A 23682-nucleotide genomic window follows, 5' to 3' on the forward strand; every position below is an offset into this window, starting at 1 on the left:
CTCCATGACATTTTAGCAGATGCTAGCGGAACTTGGTTCCATTGGGTGTAGTTTTTCTTTTTTTTTGCCAATGTAAAAAATGTGATTTTCTTTTATCTTTATGTTATAAAAGAATATATATAAAATTACTTGTGACAAAAATATTATGATTTTGGTAAATTTTATTAAGTATATTTGCATTTTTCTCTTCATAATATATGAGAAAAGAAATATGAGTTAATCCAAATCTTTAAAGTTTATATTGAATGTGAACCAATATTGTAAGAGGGAATAGAAAATAAATATTTATTTTATATAATTAAAATTTATAATAATTTTTTGGTTAAATACTTACTTTGATCTCTTATAATATTTAAAATTTTAATTTTGTTCCATTTTAATTTTTTATTTCAATTTGGTCCCTAATAATTTAAATTACTGTAATGTCAGACCTTCCATCCAAATTTCTTAAACGGAGTTAACTGTTAGCCACCTGGAACCAGAACGGCCCGTTCTGCTTGCACATGTGATGTGTTAATTTTGCATCTGGAACGGCCCGTTCCAGATACAAAGTTAACACACAACGAATGCAAGAAGAACGGGTCGTTTTGATTTCAGAACGGGTCGTTCCGTTCTATTTCCAGAATGTCAAACACAAACGGTCAATGATTATAGTTCACGCCCATGATTCTAAATCACGGTTGTGAATCGTGCAAGGAAAAAAAACTCAAGGTACAAAGCATTTCAAACACTGGATTTGGTAATATTGTCAATGTGGGATTTATAACTTCAATTGCTAAACATTTGAGCTATACACCATTTTTGAACCAATTGTAGGATATAGGAGCTCCTAGAAGTATTAGTTATAAGAGTTAATCACTTATACACTACCAGTGTAAAGTTTTTTTACACCGACAACCAATCATATCTTTTGATAGTGTTATGTCATATGCTTATTTAATGAAATAAAAATAAAATAAAATAATTTAAAAGATATGATTGGTTGCCAGTGTAAAAAACTTTACACTGGCAGTGTATGAATGATTAACTCTGATTATAATATTTGTTATGCAATGCAGTATATCACTAAGGACAATGGTGGCAGGTTTTATTTCAGTTAGTCAAACTGGAGTGAAGCATTTACTACCAAATCGAAACTATAAAGTCAAGAATGAAACGACTCAGTAATTTCTTTGAACTTTCTTAGTATATATTATGTTATGAATTTTTGTTTTCAGTCTCTGAACCATATTTCAGTCTTTGAATTTATGTTATGTTATAAATTTTTGCTTTTAATCTTTGAACCACATTGTTGTATTTTGTTGAACGCACGTATGTGGTTAGCGTTCTGGAACGACCCGTTCTGAATCCAAAACGGCCCATTCTAAAACCAGAACGACCTGTTCTGTTTGCACTCATTGTGTGTTAACTAATGCATCTGGAACGGGCCGTTCCAGATGCAAAATTAACACACCACGAGTGCAAGCAAAACGGGCCGTTCTGGTTTCAGAACGGGTCATTCTAGTTCCAGATGCATTAAAGAAATTTGGCATCCACCTATGTATCTACGTGGCATCCACGTGACCAACAGTTAATTCCGTTTAAGAAATTTGGACGAAAGATCTGACATTGCAGTAATTTAAATTATTAGAGACCAAATTGAAACCAAAAATTAAAGTGAGACTAAATTAAAACTTTAAAATATTATAAGGGATCAAATTAGGTATTTAACCTAATTTTTTTAAAATATATAAATTATAATAAATTTTTAACACATAAATTATATTTTTATCTTATGATAAATAATTTAAATTGTGATACATTTTTTAACTAATGATTATTTTAACAATTAAAATTTAATTTAAAAGTTAGAAAAAATTAGGGGTTAAGAAAAATAATGTTGTCATTAAAAAGAAGGATATACCTATTTTAATTTATATATGGAGAATATATTTAATAATGTAAATATGTTTATCTTGAAAGGAACCATGCATAATAAAGTTTTTCTTTCGTAATGATTGTTATCTCTCTTTTTTTTCTTTCAAATTAATCCTTACATTACATTTTGCTTAAATTTTAAGTAAATTATATAGATTTCAATTAATGTTGGTCATCTAAGTTGTTTATTAATTTACTTATTTTGTGTACAATGACATTTGTTTGAAATCTCGATTTCACTTCATAGATTTATTTTATTTTATCTTTTATGAAAAATATTTTGTAATATAAATTTTTAAATTAAAGAAATAAGTATCGGTTGAAAGTTGAATTATTATTTTAAGTATGTTCCAATTATTTTAATAAAATTTTAAATGTCATTATAACTTCAATTTTTATTATTTTTTTATATTTTGAAAATGTGTAAGCAAATCATTTTTTTGTTATATTTTTACAATTAAGTCTCTACTTATTGTAACATTTTATAGTCAAATAAATAATAATAATAATAATAATAATAATAATACAAAATGATTTGCATATTATTTTAATACAGACAAATTAATCATATCAAGTATCAAATTTTTGTACTAATTTATTCCGTTTAATAACTTTTTTAAGAATTCTTATTTAATTCATAAAAATTAAATGTTATATCAATGGGTTAAAATAATTGACACACATTATTCAATCCATTGAACTAAACTCCTATAATACTTTTTGTATATGAAATTGATTAATTAAACTCTTCAACTGAAAGTCCATATAAAGTAAATTAAATTAATAATTTTAATGCAAATAAAATAACTAATTATATTTCATTTATCTATTTTATTAACATATAATATATTATTCAAAATATAAATAAATATCGATTGTCAAAAGAACATATAATCAAATATTGAATATAAACAAGGTCAATCGTTAAAATCTATTTTAATTTTTTTCTATAAAATATAGGATTGATTAGAAAATTTTAAATAATAAAATCAAAGCCGAACCAACACAAGTTTAAAGAAAATATTAAAATGAGATTTTTTTAAAATTATTAATAATATTTTTTATTAAAAAAATTATTTTAAATATAAGCCTTAAAAAATAATTATATTTATATATTTTTTAGATATGAACTTTTTAGAGTGAATTTTTAATAATAAAAAAAGTAATTTTTGAATTATAGGCTTTGAAAAAATTATTTTAAAATAATTTTTTTTGAAGGGAACTCAAAGTAAGGGTCTTACTAGTTTCATGTTTGGGCTGATTTTGAATAAAACTAACTTAATATTTAATTTATATTATATAAATATACAACATGATTTAAGAGTATCTCCAATGCAAAGTATTTGTGATGTATATCTTATTTTACTTTAAATGGGATTCAACATGTCATATTATTTTTAAGCAACTCACTAAGTTTTTACAAATTTTGCTCCAATGATGGGATCTTATTAGCAACTCATACTTTTATAATTTTCTTATTTACATTTCACTTCTTGACAACTTAAAAAATTAATGTAACTATTATAATTAATATTAATTTCATTAAACATAATAAATAATTTTTTAATTTATGAAAGTGATTTTTGTTCTAAGCAACGTTTTTTTATCTAAGAGATGTTGCTTATTTTCAAGCAATTTTCTATGTCATGTCATCACACACTAATAAGAGTTGATAATAAGTATTGTTGCTTATTAATAAGATAAAGTACAAGCACTCTACATTGAAAATGCTCTAACCTAATTAATAAGATAATAGTAAAAAAAAATTTGGAATCAAGTCTAAGCTTTTTTAAGAAAAATCAATATAATTTAGGATAAATTTTGTAGCCTTTAATTGATTTTTAATTATATTAAGAAATATCATACTTAGAATGTGAGACCCTTCCCTCTTTTCCCATTCTTCACTTCCACTCACTCTTTTCTCACTCAACTCTCGTTCACTCACTTTCTTCTTCTTGTTGTCCCAAGGTGGTGGTACTGAGTAAGTGATTTGAAGCTTTTCTTCCCTCCGTGTTTGCTCACGATTGTTCTTCACCGTCCTTTCAAGCCCTTCTTCAACCTTCTTCTCCGTTTCTCTTCCCGGAAGCTCAAAATCTTTGCCCCGAGGTAAGGGAAGCTGGTTTATCTTGCTGATTGTTTGAGAGTGAGCTTGAGACTCACTTGTTGATGGACTCTTTTCGGATTTGAAGGTTGTTTGTTAAAAATGGAGTTTTAAGGTTTTGGGGTTTTGGGTGAAAATTTAGTTTTACTTTGATTGTGGTTGCATGTTGAAAAAGCTGGCATTTTTGAACTGTTTGATGAAAATGTAGTACTTTGGCTGGATTTCATGTGGGTTTTCTGATTGATTTCGCAGGTTTTGGTGAAGATTTTCGAAACTTGGTGAGTTGCTGCTGAGTTTCGCGCTGAGTGCCGTTCTTCGCGCCGGGCGTGTGACCACCAGGGGACTCCATTTGGCCAAGCTCGCTGGGCGAAATGATGAGTGCGTCGGGCGCGTTTGAGAATGTGGGTCTCTGGCTGGCCCGCGTTGGGCGTGACTTGGACCGCGCTGGGCGCGATACTAGTTGCAGCATGTTTTGGGGCTTTTAGTTCTACGCTGAGCGCGACCCTTGTCGCGCTGGGCGTGAGACTCCTTGGGAGTCTCTGCCTTGTGGGCGCTGGGCACAATTTGATTTGCGCTGGGCGCGAGACCTTGGGGAGATCTCTGCCTTCCCCACGCTAGGCGCGGGTTTGGGAACGCCGGGCGCATGAGACTCCTTAGAGTCTCTGCCTGGGATGCGCTGGGCGCAATAGGTATTGCGCCAGGCGCGTGTGAGCCTTGGGCTCTCTGGCTGGGTCCTGCTGGGCGCGGGTACGCTTGCGCCGGGCGCGCTGGCCCCCTGGTGCTCTCTGGTTGTACCGCGCTGGGCGCAACCATGAGTACGCCGAGTGCGGAGATGAGATTTCACTATATGCTGTTAAATGTTGTTTTAAGCTGTATTTGATGATATTGCTGTGTTATGATGTGTTGTGTGCTGTTATAGCCGCTATGTCGGTGTTGTTATTAGCCACTATTGTAGTGTTGTTATAGCCGCTATGTCGGTGCTGTTATTAGCCATTATTGTGGTGCTATTATAGCCGCTATGTTGGTGCTGTTATTAGCCACTATTGTGGTGCTGTTATTAGCCACTATTGTGGTGCTGTTATAGCCGTTATGTCGGTGCCGTTGTTGCTGAATGTTGTGATGTGCTGAGCTGGTTGGTCTGCTGATAGCTGTAGTTGTTTACAATTCATATTTTACCTATGTATGCTGAATTTTTTTTCACTAGCTTACCCTTTGTTGTTTCCATGTGGTTTGGACTGCTATGATCATACTATGTATGGGAGCAGGGCAGGGTTAGGTTGGTGCTTTGCTGAAGAAGGTCTGCAACTGGCAGATGAAGTTTTATTTTTTTTTATGTTTTTAGCTACTTAGTTAGCAACTGATGAATGTATTGTGTTTTGTACACTCTAACTCTAACCGGATTGGGACCTTGTATATAAATATATTCTAGATCCTATATTATATACTCGTTCTTTTCTGTCTGGTGTTTCCGGTGTGCGGTGCTGTGTGTAGTGACCAGCCGGGTCATTACATAGAAATAAACTTATCTATGAGAGGAAAACTAATTGATATAAAGTTGTATTAGTGACTTTGAATTTGATTTTTAAGTATGCAATTGCATTAAACTGAAAAATACATGTTGTCTAAAAAATAATTTTTAAATTAACTTTTACTTTGAATACAATTTTTTAATTGAGTTTCTTTCTAATTAAGAAGGTCAATTGTCAAAATAAATAATAAAAAAGAAAAATTCTAAATGGAAGATATAAAAAATACAATAAAAACATCTTGTGGAGACACCAACATTCTTCAAAGCTCCTCTAATGAGATTTTTTTTTACAAAAGTGGCCTCAAACAAGTTTTAATATACCTAAGTGGCCCTTGTAAGGTACATAAAAATCTTCATGAGGCCACTTTTGTAATTCCATGATGGAGGTGAAATGGATAACCAAAAAGGTATCTCATTTAGAGATAAAAATACTTAGGTCACAAAACTTGTATCCTAGGAAGGATTGTACGAATTTTATTGATAAAAAATTCTTCAAGATTATATAGATGAAAGAGATAGGTTGTGACCAAGGTACTTTATTAAGGAGAGAATTTTGCAGGATTTTGGCTCCCCTAGAAGGATGTTGTGATCGTTAAGTTATTGGGAAAAAAATTAAAATATGATTCCTTATGATGCGTGCTCGATTAAAAAGCATTTGGAAACTAAATAAAATAATTTAGAACAAAATAAAAGTTTTCAAAATATCCACAGAAAAATCCATGAGTAATTTAGAACAATCCGTACGAAATCATGAAAATCTCCCTTATTTTTTTTTTTTTTATGTTTCTTCTCCTTTATTTCTTCACACCTTTTCCCCTTTCTTGGTTACATCATTAACAAAATAAAGATTTTATTCCAATAATACTATTCAAGCTCTCGCTTCATCTTTCTCTCATTCTCAACCCTATCCACAAGACTCACCCCAAACTAGACTTAGACTCTTAGTCACAAGTTACGCCGCAAGTTGGAGGACTTCATGGACATGGAGGACTACCTCAATGATGAGGACAAGTTTGATATCACCTAAAGGTTGAGTATTTTCCTCTCCAAAATAGACAATTAAATAGAAAAAAGCCTAGTAAGGAGGAATGAGTTGAAACGCTAAAATAAGATGAGTTGAAAATCCTGCTTATGCTTACATACTTACTTTAACAAATGTTTGTTTGTTAAGCTACTTGTTTCTAGTGATAGCCCACTTTTTTTGTAGGAAATTAGAGACTGTCCATCAACATTTCATGTGTTGTATCTTAGAGACTTACATGAGAGTTTGTAGATAAGTCCTTTAAGATTTATTCCATGCCTCAAAAATTCAAATCAATTCATGTTCTCAACATTTATGGACAACATTATGTCTAGTCCTAGCTTATTCCTAAACAAAAGAACTTTGTTTCTATTTGCAAGCCTTAAAAAATTGACTTAGAGGACTTGAAGATAACAAGTCTGCAACTAGGATATTCATGGATCATATTTTTAAGAATTAAAACTAAATTGAACTATTCATTTTATAAAAGTGGATCAATTAATTGATTCATTTTTATAAAGTGGATCAAATTGGTTTTTAAAAATATAGATCAATTTTTTTAAAAAAACAAGATTAGTTTGGTGTAGTGTAGTGCAGTTATCCACTTTTTACTCATGTGGATCATTTTTTTAAAAAAATCGAACCGATCCATTTTTACAAAATGGGTAAAAATGGATCAAGTAGCCAAATTGATTTTATAAAGTGAATAGTTTAAATTTTTTTCTCTAAATGGATCGATTTTTTTAATATGAACCGAATCAATTTGAATTTTTTGCAAACTCTTATCTCTAACATCACCCTTGGAGAAAAAAAATTATGTGTGGAATGGTTTTGAATATGACATGGATATGTAAGAATGACTTGTTTTCTATCAAAAATGGATGTTGGATTTTACTATTCTAAACCAATGGAAGATTTCTAGTCATAGATATTTAAAAGAATATGGGAATAGTTGATATTATTTTCAATGGATCAAAAGATATCATTACTATGACTGATTTTCCAACTTTAACTTCTATTAAAATGAGTTGTCATATATCATTCTCAGTAAGTGAATACGTAATGAGTATAGTGATTTAAAATGTTAGATAATTTATTAAGGTATATCCTTATGATCTGTTTGGATAAAATATCTCTACAAACTCTTATAAAAAAAATTAAATTAAATTAAATTATCAATATAGTAAAACTAACTTATACATAAGTTAACAAATGTTCAACAAGTTAATAAATTTTTTTTTAGTAAAAATCGAACTCAATACTAAAAAATACAACAATCAGGCACTTTACTAAATCAAATAAGCTAAATTACTTGCTTTTAAAAAAGTTAATAAGAGAAATTTATACAAATTATCTTTTTGTATAAATTAATTTTAACGTGAAAAAAATTATTTCAGTTTTTGACATATCTTCTTTTTTCTACTTATATCTAAACAGTCTTCAACCAAAATTAAGTCCAACATGACGCAAAAGAACACAACTAATTCTCAAGTTGTTCGGAAGGTTGATCCCCATGGCTGTCTCTCATATCACATTGCTAACCCTTAGGCTTCAATTAGGCCGATCGTGTCTAAAGGGATTGATACGATATCAAAGATGCCCTTACAAACTTTGGTTTAGCCCTTAAAATTTGCAATTGAATTTCCTAAATCCCGTTTTTTAAATTTACTCGCCCTCCACTTGCGATTCGTTAGCAACTGCATTTCATTGATAATTGTCTATTGTTTATCCACTATACCGAATTTTTTATATTCAAAAAGGTTAATTGAAGTAACATTGCAATTTACCTTGGCCCTAATTTCGCAAGCATGCACTCAAATGATCCATAAGCATAATCACAACCTAGACCTGAGCACCCCTAATAATCTAACACGTTTCCTTGAAAAATTTTAAATTAACCGCTTCCTAAAACAATCTTATCAATTGCTCTCGCATTAGCCTAATGGCATATTTACTTCAATTTAGCTAGTACACAGAGCTAGACACCTAGCCCATAAAAAGATAGAAGGCATGGTTTTGAAAAGAAAAAATAAACTAAACTTCCCTTGCTGTACTAATATAGCACTGTGATTTCCATTTACTATGACATGAACATCAGAACCAAATAAATCGGGCCAAGTTATCCTCCACGGCTAGTGCCCCAACTCTAATGTATACTGCTTAGCGCACATTATCATACAAGACTGTAGGAAAGTATTGTCAACCTGTCATTATCAGGAAGAACCAAAATATTTTTTGAAGGTTGCTAACCAAATGTTCTCTTCAACCACCATAAAATAAAATCCACCTAGAAAGGGGAGAAATGAACAGTTGATACTAGCTTTACTAGCACTAAACTAGCCTGACTACAGATAAAAATGCTACCAATAATTAGGGGATTAGCACAAGTTTAAATAGAGGGCACAGACAGAAAGGAATATCCAAAATGTTGATGAGCAGAAAATGAGCAAGCAGCCAAGGAATGAACAGTGAGAGTAAATATGAACTTCTAGTTTCTTCCACGTTTCTTTCCACTCTTGACCTCACTTCCAGCCTTGGATGAACTTGATGTCTTACCCTTTGTGTATTCTAACTCTTTCATAGAATCCTCGGACTGCTCGATCTCTGAATCGGCTGTTTTCAACAAATTAGATTTCACCTTGCCCATGCCATTAGTATTAGACTTCCCACTACTTTTGGTAGATTTTGCTTTGGAGGATGAAGCAGTCTTAGAAGTTTCTTGCTTGGATTTTCCAGTTTTCGAAGTTTCTTGCTTAGACTTGGCAGAGGATTTTGGTGTGCTAACATCATCCTTCGATTTGCTTATCTTGGAACTATCCATGTTCTTCGATTTTCTTTTTTGTGAAGCATCAATAGATTTACTGCCACCACTTTTCGGAGAATGATCCTTAGATTTTCTACTAACTTCATCCTCAGATTTCACAGAAGTCTTGGAATCTTTTGATTTACGACTAGCTTTGCTGCCATCTTTGGACTTGCCAGACTTCACGGATACACCTTTTGATTTACTGGAAGAGGCTCCTCCACTGCAAGAAATTAAAGTAAAAAATTGAGACATCAAACAAAGAATGAAACAGATATCAAGTCATGTCATTCACAAACCTTTTAGAAGAACCCCTCTTTCCTTCCTTTTTAAATTCACCAGCACTTGTTTTCCCTTTCTTTTTAGGCAGCCTGATATAATCATAGAAAAATGTAAACTAAACGGAGGCAAAACTCAAAATTGAAGATAATATAAAAAGCGCAACTAGAAAGCAAGGCCAATAAATACAGAAACAAATAGATCATATCCAATTGAATCTTTTTTTGACAGCAAACCCAAATTCTAAATCAATGCACTACACTTAAAATTTTGAAATATTTCAGGTATGGTCAATGATACTTTAGCACTCATCATTCGTCACCACATTCACCTGAAAATACACAGCAAGACTTCTACATACTAGTGCTGTTTCCCACACACAGACACTTCAATAGGCACATAGAATGGCTATGCCATAATATACAGCACAGCAACACCACAACAGAACTAACAAATTGAAAACCAACTTCAGATCATTTGTTCAAAACTATGACACAGGAAAAATCATAAGAAAAAACCATATTTTTAAATTCACGACGCACAAACAAAAACATATTTGCATATACAGTAATAAAATCAACCAACCGACCATGGATAAATGCCAACACTGTTCACAAGAGGGTAACATTGGACAATTAAGATAATTTTTCAAACAATAAAACAGAAGAGACATCTATAACAAATGGCATCAACAAGTGGCACATACAAATCAGCAGAAGCAACAGGACTTGTGTGATCAGTTCCTTCTCCCTGTTAAAAGAAATAATTGTCATTAATATAGATAGATGTAGGCAAAATTTAATATACAATATTCAAGACAGAGACTCACCCTGTCCGAATCAACACCAGTTCCAATGAAATCCCATCTTTCTTCTTTAAGAACTAGTATTTCCTCATCACCATCATCATAAACAATCTAAAATAGAGAGAATTGTCAGAAGAGAATAAAAAGGCTGGTGGTAGTGGCAAATTAAACAAAAAAAAATAAAAATTAAGCCATCTTTGTTTGCTATAGAACAGAAAACACATTACTATTCAAATGAGTAAAACAATATAACAAGTCAAAATTTTACTGTAATACATATATGAAAGGATGGGATGATAGAGAGATTATAGTATATCTTCCAAATCACCTGGTGCCTCTTATGGGGAGAAGGATAATAATAACTGACAACACCTTCATAAAACCTACAAAAGACTGTGTGTCAACAAGAATACATAATTTATATACTTACAATGTACTTCACAAGCGAAGAAAGAAAAAAAAAAAAAAAAAAAAAAAAAAAAGCAGTATGCAGAAAGAATATGCATGTGTGATATAGAGTTAAAAGCCAATAGAAAAAGCATATCCCCAGGTTCAATGCTTCTATTTAAATATATCTTTCCAAAATCTCCACCATTCACCCAAAAGCTTTTTTACAGCAAAGTTCACTGAGAGCAACATAAACAATTCATCGCAAGTAATATTGGTCTAAATACAATAAAGCATAGATAACAGATTAATAAGAAGTTCAAACAGGAAAAATACAAAATAAGCCAGAAAGGGATATGTTGAGCTCAAACCAATGAACCATGGTAACTTGTCCAAAAATTTAAAAATGAATATTTATTAAAGCAATTAATCCTAGATAAACCCAAACGTGCTTCAGCAGTATAACAGAATCAGATCACAAAGCAACAGCTACAACAAAGATATAGGCTTGATACAATGCAAAAAATTCAAGTACACAGAAAAGATGCTCAAAACTAAAACATACTCAAAAACCTAAGACATGTTTAACAAAAATTCCCAAATATCACAGCTTTTCTTAAAGACAGAATAATTATTAATTTAAGGTATATGGGAGGCAAGCTTGGCCAAGAAAGAATGAAATAGAGGCTAAGAAACAGAGTGCACAGATAGAAAAAGGACAAGCTGCACTGAAGAAATGCAGGCTTCTGGGCATAACAATGAAGAGTGCAAAACAGGTGTAAGCTGCAGCATATTGCCAAAAGGAGTAGAGGGCTATTGGAATCAACAAAAGGTAGCTATGCAACTCTATACAAAAGACAGAAGATGGACAGGTTTGTGCAAACTTTCTATGGCACTCTGATAAGGATATGTGTAAGAAAGAGGCTGCTAGCCCTAAAAAGGAACACTGCATGCAACGGGTCTGGGATACCTAAAAAATAATCCTTTAAGAAAGTTGAAAACACAGTGATGGCTCCACTATCAATTACTCTTGTCTGGGATATCAATGATAATGTAATTGGCACACAAGTTAACAGTATTCCAGATCATAGAATTATAAGATCATGCAACCACACATACCAAAGGAAAGAAACAGCTTGAGCAACCAGGTATGCAGAATGTGTAAATCACAAGCAAAATGCCTGACAATATATATAAATAACACTCCCTGTCCCTGATCTCTGCTTAACCAAAAATCTTGGTCACAGCATGTAACAAAATAAAAAAATAAAAACGATGTACTTACATTTCATCGTCTGGCCACCAAACTTTAACCCGTTTACCAACAAGGTCTCCATCATATTTAATGGTATCAGGCATCTGAGATAGCAGTGAGAATATTAGCAATCAAAGCGAGACACTACAATTAGCAAGAAATAGCCTTATCATGTGCTTTAGAACTACATAACAAAAATGAAGATTTCCAACATATAAGATACAAATAAGTGTAAAGATAATAATTACTTCCTATGCCATAATAATGGAGAGGAAAACCAGAAGAAAGCCAATATGGTGCAAAAAGAAATATATATATATGAAACATTGAATGACAATGTTTCAACAAATCAGTAGTTCATTTAAAAGACTCCCAACAGGGTTGTTCATATTGAAGAAATCTGTTAGGTGTCCATCAGTATTACATATTAAATCAGAGAGTTTACACAGAGGCAGTTTGGGTTGGGATGAGATAAATCAAGGCATGTTACCTACAAATAAGAAGAGGAACTCAGAAGGAGGGAAATCTTATCATTTGTGAGAGAATTGGAGCCTTTGGGCATTGGGAGGTGCAGACAATCAAATTTCTGCAAGTTAGGCAGTGTATTAAGGGAGTGATCCCTTATTCCTTCTTAGTAAAGATACCAGATTTCTATCAAATATCAAGTGATCAAAGTTCCAGTCATAGAGCTGTGTAGAAATTATTTGTGAAAATGGTTGCAAGATTTTATGGGAAGGAGGCTTATTTGGCTGATCAAATTAGATCGGAATTTTAGAACCACTAGACTACACAAGGAGGAGAAAGTATTGTGGGTTGCTTGCTCATTGAGAGAAGCACTCCAATGGTGATGTTCCTGGAAAGAACAACCAGAAGGCTACATGGTTGAACTTTGAAAAGGCTGTGCTCACGCAGTCACAATCAGAGATTTGGGATAGCTGTCTTCAAGATTCAGAGGAGGAAAACTAAGTGAACATGGAGTTCTAGGCATCAAGAGCCAAGAAAAAAATTATGGCTGTAGAAGAGTGGATGGACCAGGAAAAGAACCAATAACAGCAAGAATAGAAGAATTGGAAGGTGAAAAAGAGACCAGAGAACGAGGAAATTGATGAGGAACACACTATCATCGCAAGAACCACCAGAATCATCTTCAGTCATCAGAGGGGATGGGTCATCAGTACCACTGGAGTTTTGAGTCATGTCCCTTGGATAAGTTTCCTGCCCTGGAACAACTGTGCAACACTAGTAAGAGATGGGAAAAGAGAGGAATACCAGCATACAAGGCAAAACTGCAGCAGAGATTATTTCTCTTCAAGGGTAGGTGTCATGGATGATGGTGCCAAAACTGGATGAGAGCATTGAAAATGGAAGTACAAGCTAGAACCTTGGAGAGGTGGGTCTCCTGCAGGCCAGGCAACCCTGATGCCACACATACCACAGGATTTAGGCTTGCCAGCAAAAGGGGGCACCAGCAGCAAGGAAGTTGTGGGCATTAGTGGATCTAGTTGATGTTGCTTCATAAATGAAGTCAAGGGTTAAATCCTAAAACTCCATAATAGCAACATAGCTCATGAACCCACACAAGGAAATGCAGAAATGAGATCCAGTTCATTGAAAAACACATTCCAGCTAGAACTGCAACACTCAAACTCGGTCAGAGGTGGACAGGTCTCCAAATTGAAGCACAAAAAGTGTCAACTAGAAGGGCTTCTGAAATAGAGAAGGGATGGAAGGGGCAGATTGGAATTACACAATCTAGACCAATCTTTTGACCAAATAGATCAGGGCTTGGTGGTTGAATCAAGTTTCAAATGGTGAATCAGAATTTATCATGAATCATAAGATTCATGGTCAATAATAAAAAAGTGCACATACACCTTAAAAAACATCAAAACAAAAATTCATGATTAATAACTAAAGAACATAAACGTAGGAGCTTTTTAACATAGAGAAACATATCAATAGCAAAAACACATATAGTGTCAAAGGAGAAACACACAAGTAGCAGACAGATGCCAGAACCCACAGTAAAATTGTGTGAGAAGAAAAACACACAAAGCAGAGGGAGAGACGGAGAGGCAAAGAAGATAACAAGAAATGAAGCAAAAGAGACACATAAGAATGGGGCACCCTGGATCTGATTGGAGGGAATGAATCAGCTGATTCCCCTTTCTACTAGTTTTTTGAGGTTAAAAAACTAGTATTTTAGGGTTTACAGAAGCAGGCATAAACCATCCCACTTAGATGTGTTACCCAGTTGTGGTAGAACCATTCAATTCAGCCTCAGAATCATAATTCCTGCAATTCAGGCATTTCATCATGAAATTCAAGCACCAAAGCAAAGCAAGTCACCAGCCACCAAAATAGTATCAAATCACACAAATCATATCATGAATCGTATTGAATCACACAAATCGTATCATGAATTGTATTATACCGATAACAGGGGACCAGGCAATAGTGAATAGCAGTGTGTGGCTAGTCGGTGCTGTATCAGTAACAAAGTGAAGGGGCAAACCCTAAAGTGCCATAACAACAACATAGTTCATGAAACCACACAACCCAGGGGCCAGGGGACCCAACCACGGAAGTTGATTCTCTCCAACCAAACACTCATTGGCCAAACTGAACAAAGTAAAGCAAAGGAATGGACCTTAGTGATGAAGGATGAGAGAAAACAGAAGAGGCTGAGCTCTTCTTTCTAAATTCAAGGATCAAGCCCAATTAATTCAAGAGAAGAATAATGATTCTGAAAAGGGAAGTTTCTGATATTAGTAGACTGGGCCCAATAGAATGAAGTCAAGCAACAGAACCTTGTCAAACTTGCAGTTGACGCCCTGTTTTATGGGCAAAAATCCTGCAAGTATCACTGTTTTACTGACAAAAATACTGCCAAAAGTAGAGCACCAAAGGAGAATGAAAGAACTCTCAGAGTCAAAACTATTTTAAGACTAAAGTGGTAGGATTTGGCTTGGAAATCCTGCTTCAAACAACCAAAACACAGAAGGGGCTTCATTTCACAAGCCACAAGCTGTTCACCTTGAGGAAGGTGAAACTTTAGGGAGGGTATTGTAGGTTCCTTCTAGCATTGGATACTTGTTATCATTTATAATTTGTAAATGAGGGAGTTAGTTGAGATGATTAGAAGAATTAATGTATGTTGCCTATAAATAAGAAAAGGGGTCGCGAGAGAGGGATATCCTGTAATTTGTGAGATAATTGGGGCATTGGGAGGGGGGTTGTGAGAGAGGGATATCTTGTAATTTATGAAATAATTGGAGCATTGGAAGCTGCATAGCCTTGGTGTTCTGCAAGTTAGGCATCATATTAAAGGGAGAAACCCCTTATTCTTTCTAGTAAAGATGTTGAATTTCTATTGCAATCCAGCATACAAACCATATAGCTGACTAAAAGATTTTCCAAAAGGACAAGTGTCCAACTGAATACAACATAAAATTCTTTATAATTGTCATAACACAGGAACAGGTTACATACATTTTCTTTTCCTGGAGTACGTTTCCTCTTCAAATTTGTCTTAGGAGTCTCCTCCAAATGGTTGTCTTTAGTTGATTTTGTGGCAGACTTCGGTGAAGAGACCATTTCCTGAATAACTTACAATAATATCATGAATTTTTGAAAAATATACAAGCAAAACAAATATCATGTCTGAATAATATGAATAAATAGTAGCAATGGAAAAGTTTTAGAGTAAACTCAAAATTACCATATCTTCATCCATAGCAGAAGATTTTGCTAGACCCTTTCCAGTGGTAACTTTTCCCCGCCCCTTTTTTTTCTTGTCCTCCAACTGTGTAGAAGACGAACCAACACCAACCTTGTTTCTATCTTCGGCTTTCTTAGCTGGGTGCTTTTTTCCATCTGGTGGATCACTAGTAGCCTCACTTCCTCTTTTAACTGTATTTACCACAGTAGTTTTTTTCACAGAGGTATGACCGGTTCCCTTTTTGGCTGATGGTCTCAAAGGCTTTGCTTCTGAATCACTTTTTCCGTCAGAAACCTTTTTTGAAACAATTTCTGCACCTGTGTCCACTTCTTTTGCAGAGTTTTCCATCTTCTTTGACCGCCCACGTTTCTTTGAGCGATCTTCATTGTGTATGCTTTCACTTGGTGACGGAGAAGCAACAGCATCAGATTCACCATCACCTGCTTTGGGTGATGAAATCTTAGCATCATTCTCTTTGTCATTCTCTGAAGGACCTACAGCCTCAACGCAATCATCCTCATGAGGAGAATTGGGAACTTCCTTTCGATCACTTTCAGAGTCAATCATTTTCTCAGCTTCCTTCTTGTTAGCAAGATTTGAACCCTTAGAAGGCTCCGACAATTTTGAATAACTAGGTTTCCTTCCTCTTCTCTTGGTGGATTTTTCTGGCTTTTGTTCACTATTGCCAATTTTGTCATCATTATTGTCAATTTTTTCATTATTATCAACTCTTTCATCATTATTGTCAACTTTTTCATCATTGTTGTCAACTTTTTCTTCATTATTGTCAACTTTTTCTTCATTATTGTCGACTTTTTCTTCATTATTGTCGACTTTTTCGGTGTCCACATCATTGGGCTCCTCACTACATGATATATTAATACCTTCAGACTGAGCAGGACAATCAGTATCATCATGCTTCTTTAAGGACTTCGGATCTACCATAGCATCATCTTCTCCAGCTTGTGCAATGCCATTACTCATGACTGACTTAGGAGACATGTCACCAACAGAATTATCCTGTTGAGGTGGTGCAGCTTCTTTCAAATTCTCTCTGTCCACCTGATCAAGCAGAATAAAAATGTTACAGTATCCAATGTCTGAGGATAAAAACAGAACAAAGGAAAAACAAAAGGATAAAAGGATAAAAAATAACACACCTGAACCGATTCCTCCACTGGCTCTTTCCCTGATTTGTTTGCATCTTCCTGGACCAAAAGCAAAGTTGATCACAAGTTATCTCATGAAAGTTTTCCAAGCCAAGCAAATATTTACAAACAGGACATGTTGACAACAAGAATAATTACCACGTGATCACTAGTAACACATGCATCATTTTGCTCCAAGCTACCAGATGTATCTTGGCATATTGAAGCAAGAACATTACTATAATCATCCAAGGAAATACCCAAGGTATTCACTGCTTGCCTTAAATAAGGTCTAAGCCTGGTTGCACAACTTTCAAGAACATTCTCCCCCAACCTTCGAGCAATTGGCAAAACATCCTGAATTGTGAAGATAGAGACAATGGCAACAATAAGAGATTGAGTAAGAAAATGGTTCGATTTTGAAATTACAATTGACTAAAGAGAACCAATTGCAAACTTAAACCTCATTGTCTTTCTTTACACTTGCTAAGATTGGAGAGAGCAAGTCCAAGGATATATCTTCACTTTCCTCTAGAACAAGGATCATTATAGTTTCCATTGATGAAAAAACATTCTTTGGATGATGATCCCTGAAAGTTACAAACAGACCTGGTTAGAACCATGTCCACAGATTTTGCTTCTAACTGGCTAAAGAAATCAGAAATGCTTTTGTATATATGCAACAAAGATATGGAAGAAAACAATTTCTTAAATCAACACAAGAGTACAAGGTATTAAGCAGAAAAAAGAAAGTAAATAAATGTTAATTCCATATAAATAAATATTAGCTAAAACATGTCAACCACCACTTCTAATATTAATTCTATATATTAACTTCAAACAATTAACAAAAGCTTTTCACCTAATTTGGCCCACTAGAATCAAATGTCTAATCAATTTGTAAAAAAAAATAAAGTTACCTCTAATATTTTTCACACTATGCAAAGAATATAATGACACGTGCAATAAAATTGCAAACCAGTTACAACAAATGAAAGAGAGACAAACCATGGGAGGAACATTATGATCAATATTTAGAACCAAGAATGATATCATTCATCAGAATTCAGAACCAAGTTGAACTTCAGCCCTAATAATATACATTTAAAGTAACTGCTCACTCAATATAACTCATGGTTAAAGCTGATATAATGCTGGGCTTGTATGCAGCAGCTCTTACCTTATTGCCTTAAAGAAATGCTGAAACATCTCCAAAATCAGATCATCACATTCAAGATCCAGCATTACCACACATGACCTAACTTTGGAAACTGTCTCGAGAATTACAGTCCTTTTGGTATATGATTGGCTTAACTTATCATGTAGATTTTCAAATGAAGATACAATTAATCGAAAGACCTCCTGGAAGAAAATTATATCCAAAAGTCAACAGATATACTTTGTAAACATAATGATAGAAATCAATTAACTTATAGTAGAATATGGTTGTATGCACCTTCATTTGGTCATCATCATAAGGTGCTTCAGGTGCAGTGATTCTTGTTATCTCACTTATGCAAGAGGCAACTGCAACTTTGACATCAACATCAGGATGCCCTAAAAGTGTATCAGCAATTAATGCTTTCAATGACGGTGAGAGAGCATTTTGCATAGATTTGCTAGGGGATTGTTCAACCCTTGATAGGCAACTCTCAACCCGCTGCATTTCCAAGACAAAAAAAGAACAAAGAAAGTAAGATCAAGGAAATGTGATCAATATTTTGGCCGTTAATAAGGTTAAGAGTACATCTTGAGATTTCTATAAATTTTACCAAAGACATTCTTGAGCTAACATTTACTTCAAACTCATGTAGTACTCAAAAAGAGTTACTAGTTGACAACAAAAATTCAACATAGCTTTTCACATACTTGGACTAATTGTTAAAACTACCTCAATAAAACATATATACAGCATCAATTGCTCATGGAAATTATGAATGTAAAGAACAAGTGACAAAAATCTCAAACTCGATGTCTAAGACAAGTACTGTACTAGGCATTCAGAACAAACACAATTAACAAAAAATAACCAGTGAGAGAAACACAAGTAGTTACATGAAACTTCAAATTTAAATGATATATTTCACAAGAGGGGGATTTCATCAGAAGGCAAGTAAAATGAGGCTCTTTGATAGATGTGAACAGCCTGTTGTATCATTAAACAGTAGCCACTGATGGCCATATTTTGCATCATTTCTTTTTTCTTCATATGGAGGAATCAATTCACAAAGTATGCTCACTCTCACAAGTCCACAACAATAGTAAAAAATTTAACTTATAACCTAATATCAAATAAGAAAGAATCCATTTACTCCAAGAGTAACTTCTGGTAGAATTACTCCACTCAATAACTCATTGTCTACATTGAATCTCAAAGGTCCAACTATTAAATTAAAAGTTTTTACTGAATAGATCAAGTCTATAAATTTTTGCAGCAAAGTTTGAAAATCATATCATACTTGTTATATAGATTCAAATTAACATACAAAATGCTTTTTTGAATGCATGTTATTTTACATTAATGTAACAAAATATCAAATAATTTGCAAATTTGTAAAAATTTGTAGAGTTGACCTATTCATTAAAAACTAAATAAAATTGTTAAAATTCAATGTAGATCATGAGTTATTGAATGGAGTAACACTAGTTACTCTCGGAGTAAGTGGATTCTTTCCCATATTAAACTATCTACACTCTACACCAAGAAAATCAATTTAACCTAATGATTAATGAATATAATTGCCCCATATTTTTTCCATGTGATATCTAATTTATATATTTATATATTGCTAACAATTTATAGCAATGATATCTAATTTCCAGGAGGATTCAAGGCTTTTTAGTGCTCATTAATTATTTGTATATTATTCTTATTTTTATTTTAATTTGTCTTTGGAGAGCTTGTTATCTCCCACTTATTGTATATTTCTATCTTCTCCCAGAAACAAATCTAGTTCAGCTTTAATCATAAACATATTTACAACAAATGCAGTTATAGCTTAAAAACCACAGTCCATGCCAGGCTGTATCTTCAGTATCTTGATCATCAATGCTGACAATCAATTAAAAAACCTGAGTGAACTCAAGATCAGCTTTCAATTCAAATTTTCCACCTATACCACTTGCTTAAAACAGCCTAGTTTAGTAAATGCTGGCCAGCATCCAAAAATAATTTGCAATTTCTTAAGAAAACATAGACAATCATGAAGACTAATGTTGAATAAGGTTATCAATAACGGATAACGGTCTATGGCGGTAAACCAAAAATCCGCCATAAACATATGGCGAATGGCGTGGTGGCTTATGGCAGACGCCATGGCGGACAAAAATAATACATATATATATATATATATATTAAAAACAAAACCAAAAATTAAAAAAAAAAATAGACTTTTAGGATGCATGACTTTAGTGTTGGGTGCTTACTACTTACCATTGTGCTATAAGTGAAACAAAATTGGGAACAACTTTGTAGGTTTAATATAGAAAACAACATAACAGAACATGATAATGAAATTCTAAAATATACATAACTAAATTCCAAAATTTTGAAAAACTGAGAACAAAAACATTGAACAGATGAAGAACAAGAAAGATCACATAAAATAAGAGAGAGAAAGAGATGATGAACATCTGAAGAAATGAAAAATAGATGGAAAAAAACAGAAAAATAAAGAATGGAAGGAAGAAGAAAAAACAAAGAGAAAACAGAACTCTTATGGGTCACTGGATTTGTTGGCCGGAAAACTTTATGGAGCTTAGGCCGCTAGGGTTTAGGTCGCTGGAGGCTGGTGGCCTAAGAAGGCTCACCATGGTTGTTTGTTCGCAATTTAGGAGCTTCACAAGAGAAGATGAGAAAAAAAAAAAAAAAAAAAAAAGAGGATGAGGAGGAATTCCGCCATGAGCGCATGGCGGATATGGCGGGTTCCATGGTGGATATGGTGGGTTCCATGGTGGATATGGTGGACGCCGCTATATAACAGGAAATAACGGATAGCGAATGGCGGAGGGGTTCAAAAACGCCACGTTATACCTTTATGGCAGCGCCATAAAGGTTATTTGATGACATTTGAAGACAACCCATCCCAGCAAATTGCAGGCTTAATCTTATTGCAATTAAACCTCAGCTCATTTACAAATCAAATCATGTATCAAACCCGTTTAGAATCAAATTAGTTTAAGAATCCAATGGACTTACATCATCTCGTGTGTCACCAAAGAGGATTTTACAAAAAGTATATGAATCACATAGGAGGATCAAAAATGGGTATCAACCATTACGAATTCACTACCTAATTGATGTGATCAATGATTTAAAAAATGGCCACAGTTTCCTACAATATCAAGGAGGCAACAAAACACCGAGATCCCAATTTAAAAACCATGGAAGTGATGCAGTTGAGGCGTCACTATTGAAGATTAACAAACAAGCAATTCTCATATTAAAAATCAAAGAGTTCCAAACAGTTTCCGAATAGAGGATTCGGAAACAAATTATTCTGAAATTAAAAATCAAGGAGTTCCAATCATTTTACAAATTGAGGATGCACAAACAAATTATTCTCAAATTAACAAGTAGCGAGTTCCAAACAGTTTTTGAATCACGTGTAAGCAAGGATAAAAAGACGGTATATACCATTCCCAAAACATAGATATTCTCCAATACCTAATAAAAATGATGCAGTTAGGGCAAAAACAACGTCAACAAATCCATGCAGAAACACGCGACTCATAATCGATCCACGGAACCCTCGGGAAAAGCCTCGTGCATCAAATAAACGAACAAACAGTGCAAAAAAATAATGGAAAAATGAAAACGCAGCACGAAAACATGCATTCCACAAAAAAAAAATAAAAAAATAAAAAAATAGAGAACATGTGCTTACATCCAGAAGTTGAAGTAGTTCTTCGACGGAGGAAGGAGGATCTACGAGCTTGTTTCCAGCTTCTAGAAGTTGCTCTTCGAGCTCTTGCTCCTTATCCGCCGAAGCCATAGATGCGTCGTTTCGAGAGTCTTCCGTTGCAGATCTTGTGCCCTCTCACTCCATCAAAACCCTAGAAATCCTCCAATCGAAGCAGATTCAACACAGTTTAACCCTAAATGCTGGTTTTCTCAAGCACAATTCAAAACATTAGGGTTCTCTTCGTTTTCTCTCTTCTTTCTGTTTGTTCCGTTCTAATGCAGAGAGACGGAGCCAGCGAGAGACAGAAGAGTAAAGTGAGTTTTCTGGGAAAATTTTCCTCACTAAAATGAAAAATCAAATTCCAAATGTGCATTTATATTATAAATTATTAAATGAATTCAAGTTTGATATTTAATATCTTATTAAATTTATTAAGAGATGGCCTTTAATATTATTTTTAAATGTCATTTTTAACATTTAATATAATGTTAATTATGGCATTAAATTTAAATATATTAAAATTGGCATTTAAAAAACTATTATAGTATTTTTTTTTCTTTCCATTTTGTTGTGATTTTAATTTGGGCGCTTCAAATAAGAATGAAAATTTTAGAATCCATGATTTTAATTTTGGTTTTGAAATCCGTCGTTTGGATTTTCATGGCTTCGGGTCCACGTGCCTTTCGCCTGACCGTGGATATTGTCTCTTACCATTTAATAATTATTATTATTATTATTGGTAAGAGAAAAAAAACCCGAACCAAAATAATAGTCGTAAAAATTAAAAAATTGAGATTTAAGAATAGATATCCATATAGATTTTTATATAAAGGGTAAGTAATTTTAAAATTATGAAAACTAAATATAAATTATAAAATACGTAATATGAATTAGAGATAAAAGTGGATGTAAGAATCAAAAATTAAAATTTTTACCAAAAATATTAAAAGAAAGTTATAGAAAAAGTATTGTCTTTATATATTATTGTTATTATTATTAAATATTTTACATGGAAAATGTTAGTCATCTTCATTTCGACATGGAAATAATTAGTCTAATAATATTTGGTGCGACAGAATAATCCATGGAGAAATCTATGGTGACACAACTAGTTTGGTAAAATAAAAAATAAAAAAGTTCGCTGTGAAAATAAAACCTGATAATAATTTAAGCAAACTCTTTTAATTTTGGTTCCAATTAGAAAAAATCATACGTATAATCATGAATGTGATCATTAATAATTTATTTTTACATCTTGAATTTATTATGAAACTATTTATGAATTATCTATTTATCTTCTATGAAAATAAATGTATTTATTAAATAACAAATTTTATAAGTCTCTCATGTTCGATTCTGATTTAGATTAAAATTATATGCCTGACCGACAGAAATCACCCATGTTTTATGAATATAAATTAATCTTTTAATTATTACTTTTGAACACTATTTAAACTATATTTATGAAAAATATCATTAGTTAAAAAATTATTTTTTTTAATATTTTAATAATATTATTAAATATAATTATCATTTATATTATTTAATTTTATGAGTATTTTTAATTTAAGATATAACATTATTAATTACAATTATATATAAATACGTAGATAATGTCTAAATTCATTTCAACTTTGATGGAGAATACTCGATTTGACTGGCTATGGATATGAGTAAAATTTAAAATATTAAATTGGGAACGGGGACGGATATATATTTACTCATCTCATCCCTATCTCTATCGTTGTCCTGTCCCTACTCCCGATTTAATACTCATCATCGATTTGATTATTTTAAAAAAATTTAATATTTA

At 33.1% G+C, this 23682-nt stretch overlaps 1 protein-coding gene across 1 annotated transcript; it reads right to left on the bottom strand.

Annotated features, from left to right (window-relative positions):
* Positions 1–8672: 8672 nt before the first annotated feature.
* Positions 8673–22216, bottom strand: LOC109816001 (sister chromatid cohesion protein PDS5 homolog C). The gene is made up of 14 exons (XM_020380846.3): positions 21852–22216; positions 18422–18625; positions 18146–18327; positions 17429–17555; positions 17125–17322; positions 16978–17025; positions 15818–16879; positions 15589–15696; positions 12127–12200; positions 10783–10837; positions 10479–10565; positions 10356–10399; positions 9670–9741; positions 8673–9593 (listed from the first exon to the last, which is right to left on the bottom strand). The coding sequence occupies exons 1-14, from the start codon at positions 21957–21959 to the stop codon at positions 9056–9058; spliced, it is 2907 nt and encodes a 968-aa protein (XP_020236435.1). The 5' UTR covers positions 21960–22216; the 3' UTR covers positions 8673–9055.
* Positions 22217–23682: the final 1466 nt, after the last annotated feature.

Source organism: Cajanus cajan, chromosome 9, assembly GCF_000230855.2.
Source record: "Cajanus cajan strain Asha chromosome 9, NIPB_CcT2T_4, whole genome shotgun sequence".
Lineage (NCBI taxonomy): Eukaryota > Viridiplantae > Streptophyta > Magnoliopsida > Fabales > Fabaceae > Cajanus > Cajanus cajan.

Excerpts from the sequence above, each read along its gene's own strand:
- LOC109816001 (XM_020380846.3), bottom strand. The coding sequence starts at position 21,959 with ATGGCTTCGGCGGATAAGGAGCAAGAGCTCGAAGAGCAACTTCTAGAA. Across the intron at positions 15,697-15,817 it reads CTGCTATGGATGAAGATATG|GAAATGGTCTCTTCACCGAA; the intron begins GTAATTTTGAGT and ends TAAGTTATTCAG. Across the intron at positions 10,838-12,126 it reads TGGTGGCCAGACGATGAAAT|GTTTTATGAAGGTGTTGTCA; the intron begins GTAAGTACATCG and ends AGTCTTTTGTAG.